Raw genomic sequence first — 11,991 nt, forward strand, 5'->3', positions numbered from 1 at the left:
AAGCTTCCAAAATGGAATGACAGAACTGGGATGGTGGGTGTGGAGCTTGAATAGAAGTGTGAGATATCACAGGCTGGGAAACTCAGAGTTTAAGGGTTTAGAATACAGTAATATAGATAAAGCTAGATGGAGGTTTTGGGGTGGAGGCTGGTCCTCGTTCTTCACCTTCTTCTCCATGGGTTTGGGTGGTTTTATGTAATTGGACAGAAAAGTCACATTGCGGATTTCGAGTGATTAGTTATTGGGTTAAAAGTAAACATAATTGAGGTGTCATTTCTTAATTGGATAGTTTATACTTAAAAGACCTTGTAACAAGCGACAGTTAGCCATTTTGTGCCTTGTTAGTGAAAGGCTGTAGAACTCACTGCTGTGACACTGTAACATAGACAAGAAAAAATAAACATCTAAGCTAAACGCACTCTATCGTCTCAAGTGCCTTCAATCCTGACCTCGACAGAGAAAGAGAAACCAGAGCCTGGCAATGACATTTCCAGGCCTGTCCAGTGATGTGTTTGTGCTGTCGTTGCAGATGTGCTGGCCCTGGCAGCTGCCCTGCGAGCCCTGGCTGGTGCCACGCGCCGAGCTCGCACCGCGCTCTGGTGCGCGCTGCAGCTGGCTCTGCCCAAATCCCCTCCAGCCGGACACGGAAACCAACAACTGCTCCTGCAACAGCTTTGTCCTCCAAGCACGAGCAGCCAGGAAAAAAGCAGCCTGGAGCAGGAAAGCAGAGGAAGTGAAGAAGCTGAGGAAGCGAGGAAGGTTTTGGAGTGACCGGCGATAATAAACGGAAAGCGGAGGATGGGGAGGGAAGGGCTCAGGTCCTGCCCAGCACTGCCAGAGGTGGATTTCACTGCATGTCAGGAAGGGGTTAATTTAAAAAAAAGGGTTAATTAAGGTGCCTGGTCAGTGCTGTGGTACTGTGGTGTGGAGAGACATGGCTTGTGGTGGTGTTGATGCAGTTGAATATTGCAGGTGTCTGCTGCTGAGAATTTTAATGCTCAGAGGAGCTGAACAAGAGCTGAGCTTTCCTGAGTCCAGCCAGGACCTGAGCAACCAGAGTCTGGTAGAACTTAATTACCTTTTTTTTTTTGGTTAATGAGACAATTTAGGATATTTGAAGGTACTCAATAGTCATTCAGGGTTTGTTTTATTTTCATTTTTTGCACCATGTGTAGTTCTTTCCAGAGCCAAAGTGATCACTGAGTAGTTCGCACCCCATCACTGTGTCAGAGCAATCCGTGCTGCTGTGGTGGTGTTTTTTGGGACAGGTTGTCTCTGTTTGACAGGAATAATCAGTGCCCAGTGCTGGTTTTGAGAGGGTTTTGTGTTGCCAGTTCAGTTTCCAGCAAAGTCAATGTGAGCTGAGCTTTTCCATAGAATTTCCACTTGGGTTTTTCCACTAAAAAAGTGGATTTTTGTAGCTTTGCAGTGTGAGCTGCATGGAAGTGCTCATTAGCAGGTGATAGAAAACTTGCTCAGGATTAGAAATTAGATTTATTGGTTCCTCAGTGGGTTTAAAACCAGTAACAATATAACATAGTATGCACTTATATAAAAAACCTATTATTTGTTACTGATTATTTGTTACTAATATATGTTCTTGGTACTACAATTTTTTTCAGACACATTCCATATTTATTTTAATGTCTTCGCTAAATGTTTATTTTTAAAAAAATTTGAGTAATATGAAGTTAAATATTTTGCCAAATCTTCCGAATAATCAGATTTAATGCTTTACTCAGGAACTCTGTATATTATTATATAAATATACACGTGGTATATAGGGATTTTTTGGGAGAGGGATGTTTGCAAAATATTTACACAAAGCTAATTATGTACTAGGTTACCAAAGCTCTTTCACTGATCGTTTTTTTTGGTGTGGAAGGTTTAATATATTTAATTGCTGTTAATTAGTCTCCATTGTGTGGCTTAGACAATCAGTGTGTGGTTGTTCAGGGTGAAAACTAGTAAAGACTAATTAATTCAAGCTGTGATCTTAGGGCATTTAGGAATATTTTAATGCTTTAACAACTGTCTTACTGTTCCACAGTCTCCTAACATGTACTAATAATTAAGGTTCTTGAGTATCAGGATATTAATGAACAGCTTTGGAGAGCAGTTCTTGGGTTAAAAGTGAATCAAGTTGGGGATATAAGCAAAATTTGAAGGACTAAAATGAAGATTTTTATGTCATGTGGTGTTCAGTGTCAAATTTGACATTTTTGTGGGTAATTATAGAGCTGTTCTCATACGTATTTGTACTTGCAGAATTGTTCCAAATGCAGTTGTGTAGTTCTGGATGCGTGGATGTTTCTAGAGCAGATCTTGTCTCAGTAGTGCCATCCTTAACTCTATTGAGGCTTGGAGATTTGTAGCTAAAATTTACCCAGGCCTCATTGTAATCCACTGAGTGACGTTTAAAAGCAAAAGTAGATAGAAATCAGATAATTAGTATAGCAAAATCATGGTTTTTTTTCCCCTAAAGAAAGTGAACTTTGCTTAAAGACTATTTCAAACCTTAGCCTAAAAAACAGGTACCAGTTATTTTGGTGTGTTTTCTCTCTGTGTACATGGAATTTATTTGCACAAAGTAATTTAAGAAGGTTCAATCTGCATTTGTGAAACTGATTGTGCTCCACAGCTTCAAAGTGGAGTTTGCAGTATTTCAGTTCTTGGGTGATTTGGGGGTTTAATTACCCAAATTAAAATTAATTTACCGTTGCTGTGCTGCGCTGACAGGAAATCAGAATTTCAGAGTCTGGATCTTGGGGCTTTTTTTCTGTTTACACAGCCAGGGTTGTTTTGTAGTGGTGAATATTTAGGGTATAACTGGTTCTTATTGTACTGCTCATGTGTTAATTAATGCTCGTAATTAGCTCATAGTTAATGTGCCTTTAACAATCTGATTTTTTCCAGCGTGTTAAAAAGCTGTGTGGTCACTTCTGGTTCCAATTTCAGTTTAAAAAAAAAAATGCATTTTAAAGGGTTCCACGTGGCTGCAATCAACTCATGTTGTTAATTATGTTAATTGCACTCGGGAGCTGCTCCAGGCTGGGTTCCTGAAGGAGCTCTGTGGCTCTGGAATGTCCCCCTGGATCCTGTGCCCAGGTCAGGTGCTCCTGTTTCACTTGGCCTCGCTCACTTTTCTTCACAAAAACTCCAGCTCTTCAAACAAAAATAAGCTTTTATTTGCAAAAATAAGTTTTATTAATTATTTAGTGCCCTTTTCTTTAAATTCATTGGTCATGGACAGCATCAGACCTAGAATGAGTTTTGTCTTCAGCTCCTAATTTCAGAATGCTCCACTTCTGTTGTTTTATTACGAAACCTTTTGCATTTTAAGGGAAAAAAAACCACTTTATTTTGTAAAGTTGCAGCAGCTCTGTCAGTCAGAACATCATTTTTGCTGCCTGGTGTTTAATTTGGCAGCAAGGCACAGATTCTGCAAGTCTTGCACTGAGTTTTGGGTGTGAATAAGCACAAGTGTAATGCTTGTGGCTTTAGGGAGTAATTGTATTCACGTTTTACTGACTTCAGGGAAAGCAGAATTGAGGTTTTGGGACACATTTAAGCCAAAGAGGTGGTTTTGGTTTGGAGTTAGTTTTGATGTTTACAGAGAGAAAAAAAAAAAAAATGTCCCTTTCCCTCCTCATTTTGAGAAGCTATCAGGTAAAATTCAGTTTATTCCCTTTTTCCCCCACCTCCACCCTTCCACTCAGCTTTCATGAGATTTATTATTTGGGGGTTTTTTTTCCCCTGTTTTGATTTATACTTTTTAAATTTAGGGTGAAGGTGGCAGAGTTGTAGCCAGTCCTGGTGGCAGGGACACTGGATTGCTGCAGTTTAAATAAATGGAGCACTCAGCTGTCCCTTTTTGAGTCAGGATCATTATCAGGGTGCTTTTTGATAGTTATTATTGAATCTTTAATGCTTTCAAATCCCAAATTCATAGTCCAGTACAACACAGACTTAAGAATTGCAATTATTTCTGCATTCTGTGCAAATTACTGAAGGTTTTTGATGATTCATCCTTATTAATTCCCAGAAGGGAGGCCAGCAGCAGGGAAGAACTCTTAATTATTTATTTTGACTTTATTTTTTAACTCTTTTATTATTTTTTTTTTCTGGTTATAAGTTTTGTACCTCTGTTTTTCTGTACCCACAGGGTCCTTCTGGCAGTTAAATTGCTCTGATGCTATTTGCATAAACTAAAACTCAGAAATTGGTATTAATTAGTTATTCCCATTAGAGCAGCATGCAGGGAGGTTATTTAAGTTCATGCTGCTTGTCTTGCTGTGGCCTTTTCAAGAGTGGGTGACTTTAATTCCCAAACTGCTGCTATTGCATTTTTATCCTTTCCAAACTGAATATTTTTTTTTTCCTTTGCTGCTGGAATTTACCACCACCACCAATATTTTTGTCTGTACCTGGGTATGTGAAGTTTGGGAATGGTTTGCCTTAGTCAGAACTGTGCTCTGGTTCGTGCTAAGTCTCTCGTGGTTATTTCTTTTTGAAGGAAATCAGTGTTTTAAGGTGGGGATTTGGTGGGGATTTTGCTGAGGGATTTCTGTTTGCAGAGAACCGTGGGGACACCCCAGATTTTTGCACTTTTCCAGAGCCCAGCTTCCTGGCACTGTCTTTGACCTGCAGCCCCTTTTTTGGGGGGGATAAAAAGGAGGAAAAGGGACCTTGAAGAAGGAAGGAGCCCAAATTCCAGTGGGGAATTCTCTTTTTGCCTTCCACGGTCAGGAGGGCTTGAAGGGACTTGAAGCATCAGCTCCTCTCCTGGCAGGATTTAAGCTCAGCTTTCCTAGACTTGGGAGGTGGCAAAGAGCAAGGAGAGCTGAGCACAGGAGGGGTTTGGCTGTGGCTCATGTCTGTTCTTCCTGCAGTGGCAGAACCCACCTTGGCTCTGTGGGATATTTACTGAGTCTTAGCTCTGATTCTGCAGGAAGTTGGATTTTTGTTTTGTTGAAACACCGTAAAAATTATGCAACAAACAGACCTTAAGCCTATATGCTTATTATTTTTTTTAATTCTATTTTTACCTGCTCTGGAAGCTGGGTATTGGAATTATTTTTCTTTTTTTTTTTTTTTTTTTTGGCCCGTTCTTTGGTTGAGAGCTGCAATTTTCACAAATGCTGCATGGTGGCACAGCCCAAAGCAGTGGGCTTTGGGGATTTTGTTCTTTAGATCTTTATTTCTGTGGCAGGATATGTGCTCTTAGCTGCAAAACTAAGAGTTCAATTCTTTATGGCCACAGTCTGCTACAGATTTATTCATTTATTTTTCCTAATGGAGTCGTTAAAGTGGAAAAACTTTTGAGTTATTGATTATTTAGTGTTTGTGGATTGAACAGGAGCAGGGAGCACTTCCCATCAGTCAATATGAGGGCAGTTGACTGTGGAATATTTATTTTAATTGTTATTTTTTGAACAACTGGGCTGCTGAAGAGCTGCCTGTGGTCCTGCTTCCATTGAAGCCGCAGCTTTTAAGGGATTTCAGTCCTGATTTGGCTTTGTTGCTTTGCCTTGAGTTCAGGAGCTCAGTGGCTCACCTTGAACTTTTATCAAGAAACTCTGGAGGGATGAGCTCCCAGCCTCTTTTACAAGGATTCTTGGAATGAGCCTGGATAATTGGGATTTCTCTTAAAGCTGAGGAATGCACCTGCTGCAGGACCTGGGGAGTTTCTGGGAATTTTTGCACCTTGTTTTCTCCTGTTCTGCTTCAAGGGAAATAGAGCCTTAACCATGCTGGGACCTTGGTTTATTATTCCCTGTGCAGTTTATCCATGGCACTCACCAGCACTTTTTGGGGTTTTTTTATTTTGGTTTGTAGCACTTGAGATGTCTTGGTTTTTTTATCAATTATTTTTTTTCTTTTTTTTTTTTGGTAGAGAACTGCTTTGTAATGTTCTAAAATAAAAGAATAACTTTGCCAAGCAAATTTATCAGTGCTGTAGAATGGAAAGTCCTTATTTTTCTTTGTTAGCAATACTGTAATCAAAGGTGCAAAATAATGTGTTTAATGTACATGCCTGTGCTGTTAGAGACTGAAAATATATTGGGTTAGGAGCAACTTCTAAACAAATTGAGGAGCTAGAGTTAAAAATCCTCTTTGCTTGTTGCCAAATGAGCTTTAAAAAGGAAAATATTTGCATATAGTGTGTTAAAACAAAAAAGCACTGGTTAGAGAGAGAATAAATCAGAGTAAAAATCATTGCCAGACAAAGATTGCTTTGTTTTTTACTGAATAAAACACAACTTGTTTATGCACAACAGGTCCTTAATGAGCATAGTTTTTTCACAGAATTAGGCTGTTTCCAATATATAGATGGGGAAAAAATAAGTTTCCTTTTATTTTTTATGACAGATATACAAAGATGAATAGTGTCTATATTTTAATATTACTGTTTGGTGTCTGAAGTGTATCATTTGCCTGTGTGTTGGTCTAACTCATTTCCTTAAAATACCCCATTTTACACTGCTAGTGAAATATTACTGAAGGACAGTTTGGTTGGGCCCAACAAAAATATGTGAAATTAGAACTTAGCTTAAAAAAACTCGTTGATTATGCAAGATTTTAATCATTTATCAATTTAGGCTTAGTTAAGTGTTTCTGTAAAACAACTGTGGATGTTTGAACGCTGCAAAAAAATCTTACTTCTACCTCTTGTGTAACATCCTTAAAATTGCCCTTCACAGATGTGTCTGATGCCACAGGGTGTTGTGCACCTTAACTTGGGAATTTCATTTGCTTTTCCTTTTATTTTTATTTTGTTTTTTTTTTTTTATTGTGGAACACCAGGATGCCTTGTTATGTCCACCTGTGCTGAACTGCTGGGGTTTGTGTCACATGTGTGAGAGCCTTCAGAAATAGGAGAATTCTGTAATAAGTCATGGCCAGTGTAATTTTTCTGGTATTTTCTATGTGTGTGGTTTGATTCCTTTTATTTAAATAATCACCTGTGTTGTGTGGATGTCCCTAATAAATGGTGACAGCTTGTTTAGATCAACTCACACTGTTTCTCAGCTGCTGAATTTCAGTTTGGTAATTCTGCCTTGAGAAGACCTGTTCTGTGTTCATGACAGAAATTAAAATCCTTTGTGTTTTTTTGTGACTGGTTTTGTTGCCTTAATTCTGGAAGAATTAATTGCCTTAATTCTGGAAGAAGGGGAAGTTTGGGCACTTGTTGAACTTGGGGCTGAGGGATCTCTTGGATCACACAGACAAGTCAGATTTGCATCAGGTAATTGAGAATAAAGGGAAGAGTTTAGTGAGGACTTCAAGGGATGTTATGGAGGAATTGGGATGAACTTAGCATTTTTCTCAAAATCAATTGACAAATGACCCAGGTCTGCTTTTGTTGGCAGAGATCTGAAGCACGAGTCAAGAATTGCACAGGTAACAACAGAATTTGGTTTGTCCTGTGGAGTTGAGTGTGATGTTCTAAACCTTGACTGGAAAAAGTTCCTTGCTGTAGAGTTTAAAAGCATTTTTTCTTTCCTGGTAACAGGCAGAAAAAAAAAAATAATTGATTGTTTTTCGTTGGTGGAGTAGTTATAAAGCGTATGAAACATTATAAAATGGTGCTTTGGATAACCTAAAGATGTAATTTTGAGGTGTTTCAGTCTTCAGCTGAGCTGTACACATCAAATATCCCAAATTACCCCTTCTGAGCAGGTCTCTGCTGTTGCTGCTGATTGGACACATGCTTTATAAATGAATTTTGGAGACCCTGCCAAGAAACCTCCTCTTTTTTCCTCCTTTTGCAGAGAGAAGGGGATTTCCAGAGCAGATCATGAGAGAAACATCCCTGCCCTGGGGGGGATCTCTGCTTTTGTTTGAGTGCAGCTTGGTTGCTTTGATACTTGTTCCAAAACACCTGCGATGGAATAAATGCAGCTATTTTAGTGGGGCTGTGCTGGCAGCTGGCCACTGGAGATGCTTTGGAAAGCAGGCACAGGGAAATGTGTTCTTCCCAGATCAGTCTGGTCACATGCAGTGTTTTATGTCGGTTTTTAAGTAATATTAATCAAAAGTGTTCTAAATCCACGTTTGTGTGGTGGGCTGGGCTTTGTGAAGCTGTGAAATTCAGGAGTGCTGTTCTGATTTGAATAATAGTGCCATAGAAAAAATAAAATCTGGGTTTCCACAGTATCAGTTCTCTCCACTTACTGGGGAGACCTTGGATTTGGAGCTGATGAATCAGGTTGCTTAGATAAATATTTAATTTAAGAGTGTTGGGTTGCAAAAGCAGGGAATTTAGGTAAATTGAAAAAAAAAAAAATCTGCTGTTGCTTGTGGTACAGAATTCCCAGATGTTTGTGCCTGGGGTAGGTCATGACTGAAGGAGCTGTGGGGGCATTCTGATTTACAGAAAGAATTTATGATAACACAGATCTTTAGCTTTGCTGACAAATGTTGGTTTGGGAGATGTAGATGGATTTCAGAGCTGTGAGAAGTCCCTTGGTTAAATCCCAGACTGGTTTGGGTTGGGAGGGACCGTAAAGCTCAGCTTTTTCCACCCCTGCCATGGCAGGGACACCTCCCACTATCCCAGGCTGCTCCAAGCCCTGTCCAGGGATCATCAATAATCTCATCAATAATTAGAAGATGAAATGTCCTCTGGTGAGCTTTGAGTCTCAGGCGCTGTTGCATTCCCAGTTCTTCAGCTCATCCTCTGCTGTAAATCCACAGCTTCCTCCTGTGGGAAATGGGTTTGTAGGGAATTCTCAAAGCCTGACAGAAGGCTCACACAGTGTGTGCATCTCTGTGCAAGCCCTGAGATGAGAAATGCTGACTTGGAAATGCCATGGAATGGACAGACATTGCTGAGAGAGGAATGGAACCAGGAACAAGCTTCAAAGGATGGCCTTGCAAATAAAACTGGATACTTTGGAGAAATAGAACTAGGAAAGATGCATTGCAGTAGGATCCATGAGGGGTAATTTTAGATGATTTAAGGCATTTTCAGCATGGTGTGGCTAAAGCTGATAGACCAAGAAACTTTTATAATGTATTGTAATTAGGAAATAGTTGGCTTCTGATTGTGATGGTGTGAATTATAACATCTGTATTGTCTCACCCTTCACATGAGACTGAAAATGGAATGAAAGTGTTTAAAACACCTCTCAGTTGCCCCAGCTCTGGGTCAGAAAAGGGAATAATCCAGCATCCCCCTCCCAGGAGCTGTTCCTGATCTCTCTTCTTGCTGTGCTCCAGAACCTGGTGAATGACAGAGTTCCTTTTGTTCTTCGTGGGTTTCAGGGTGGCTCGTCCATTCTTGAAGCAAATAGGGAAGAGCTCAAGGTCTGCTGGAGTTTAATCAATATAATTGTACCAGTGTGACCCTGGGAGCTCGGGGATTTCCCCCCGAGCAGGAGGGACTGGAATCACTTAGATTTGAAAAATAAGATAGGTGATGATGTATCAGAAGTCTAAACAGAAATGAGTGGGTTTAGAGGATTGGCTGAATTGATGGGGTGTTGCTTTCTTCATTCTGGAATCCATAAATCAATTTTCAACAGATGTCTGACCTGTTGTGAAGGACATGTTAATAGAAAAGATGGATTTGTTATCCTGGTAGATCCCTGGCACTGCAATGGCTGCAGGTAACTCCTTTAAAATCTAATGCCCAGAAGAACAAACAGCTCTTTAAGAGGGATTGAACATTTTATACTAAGAACTACGTGTACTTGATTTACAATAATTTTCCAGTGTGCAGCTCTTTCTGTCCCAGGGTGGGTGCAGCTCAGCTGAAGCCACTGCTAAGCTGAGAGAACTCTTTTCCCTCTGTTCAGCATCATTTATCATAAGCAAAGTTACATTTTGCTTTAATCAGAACCACTTCAAAATTCAGGCTGAGTGTCCAAGTTGGATTTTAAAGACAACTTCTGGCAGCACTTGTGAAGCAAAGCAAAGCTGGGGTGTAAATATGTGTGAGTGAAAGCTTTCCTGGGTGCTTAATCATCTTCTAAATGATTGATTTGTGCTCCAGCTGAGGAACATTTAAGGGCTGAATTCTGTTGTGATGTGGAAAGGAATTGCCTTTCTAGGATTATAAATCCATTGTGCAAGCACTTTGTATTTTTCAAGTGTGGATGTGCATCCTGCTGGGAGGTAATCACACTAAAGATCTGTGAGTGACACTGACTACAGCCAGTAGTTGTATAAATAATGATATAAATATCCATAATTAGATGAATGGGGCCCTTTGAGGAGAGCACACTTGAATAAAAACCTTGGTGCTTGCTCCTTCTCTCTTTCCTGAGGGATCTTTGTCTGCCTTCCAGAGGGTAATGAAAAAAAACAAAACCAAAAAATAACCCAAGCAAAAAAATATTTAAGTTCAAATAATGTAAAAAATAATTCAACGTAATTTTCATGCAACTAAAATATTTAAGATAGTTTTCTTAATGTAAAAAAATTTCAAGGTCATTTTCATGCAAATAAAATATTTAAAATAGTTTTATTAATAAAAACAACCTGGTTGTCAGCCTTTTACCCAATTTTTCCTTTGTGTATCAAGGAATCAGTATCAGTGTGTATCAGTCTTCATAGCCCCTTTGCTGAGAATGTCACATCTCTGACAGATTGAGCTTTGCACAGAGGCACTGCTGGTGGTTGGATTGTATTGGGATTGTACTGGGATTGATTGGATTGTACTGGGATTGATCCCTCAGGGGTGCTGGAAGAATTTGCAGCTCAAACAACTCTACTGGCTTTTCCAAGGTGAGTCACAAACAGGATGTGCACTGAGTTTGGAATTCTCTGGAAAGCAGAACTCATCCAATAACAATGTGGCCATGAAATCTTTATTTTTGGGTAAAGCAGTCACTGCCACTGCTCGTGGGGTATTGGCAGAAAGGGAAGTGGTTTCTCTGCTGATTCCCAGAATGGCCAGTGCTGGACAGGCACAAAGAGTGGGATGAGCTGAGTCGCTGGGCAGTGTCTGGGATGAGGGAATGATCCCGTTTTTCCCGTGCTGACACAGCATCCTTGGCTGGAACCTGGGAAGGGATGGATGAGTGAGACCATGGAGAGCCCGTGGTGCTGCTTCAGACCCCAAAAATGGACATTCTGTGCAGGTAACTCTCTGAAAGGGATGAAGTTTCTTGAGGAAAAGACGTTTCAAAAGGCAAATCAGCCACAGACTCCTGGTGTCCTGCTGTTGGCTGAGTGGTTTTTTAACATGGGGAGGGTTGGATTGGGTTTGGAGCCACCTGGGGTAGTGGAGGGTGGAAAGAAGGGGTGGAAAATGAGGTTTTTAGGGTCCTTTCCAACCCAAACCACTCTGGGATTCTTTGTTGCGGTTTTTTGTTTATGTTTTTTTGTGTTGGGTTTTCTTGGGTATCTTTTTCGTTTGTTTTGGGGTGGGATTTTTTGGGTATTTTTATATTTTTTTCAGTGTTTGTTTTGGTCTTTTGTTTGTGGGTTTTTGTTTGTTTTGTGATGTGATTGTTGATTTGTTTGGGTTTTTTAATAGAACTATTTCTCAGGTTGTTTGGGTCCTTTCCAACCCAACCCACTCTGGGATTCTGTTTGGATTTTTTGTTTGGTGTTTTGTTTTCGGTTGGTTGGGGGTTTTTTGGTATTTTTGAAAACTTTCTTGGTGTTTGTTTCAGGGTTTTTTGTTTTCTTTTTTTTTGTTGGTGGGTTTTTGTTTGCTTTGTGCTGTGATTGTTTATTTGTTTGGGTTTTTTAATAGAACATGAGTCCTTTCCAGCCCAAACCACTCTGGCATTCTCTGGGTTTTTTGTTTTGGGTTTGTTGTTTTTTTTTGGGTATTTTTAAATTTTTTTCAGTGTTTGTTTGTTTGATTTGGGTTTTTTTTTTTGTGTGTTCTTTTTTGTTTGTGGGCTTTTATTTGCTTTGTGCTGTGATTGTTTATTTATTTGTTTTTTCGATTTGGGTTTGTTGTTTTTTTTTTTTTTGGGGTGTTATTTTTTGTTTGTTTTGGGTTTTTTTTTTTGTGTGTTCTTTTTTGTT

At 39.7% G+C, this 11,991-nt stretch overlaps 1 protein-coding gene across 3 annotated transcripts in view; it reads left to right on the forward strand.

Moving 5' to 3' along the window:
• LOC121364724 overlaps nucleotides 1-7,120 on the forward strand; it is a 29,879-nt gene extending 22,759 nt beyond the window's left edge. For all 3 annotated transcript variants that reach the window (XM_041488213.1, XM_041488205.1, XM_041488231.1), the window contains one exon: nucleotides 530-7,120. In XM_041488213.1, the coding sequence (XP_041344147.1) occupies nucleotides 530-771 (242 nt within the window). In that variant the 3' untranslated portion in view covers nucleotides 772-7,120. The remainder of the gene's footprint in view (nucleotides 1-529) is intronic.
• Nucleotides 7,121-11,991: the final 4,871 nt, after the last annotated feature.

Source organism: Pyrgilauda ruficollis, unplaced genomic scaffold (genome assembly GCF_017590135.1).
Source record: "Pyrgilauda ruficollis isolate IOZ18807 unplaced genomic scaffold, ASM1759013v1 scaffold12, whole genome shotgun sequence".
Lineage (NCBI taxonomy): Eukaryota > Metazoa > Chordata > Aves > Passeriformes > Passeridae > Pyrgilauda > Pyrgilauda ruficollis.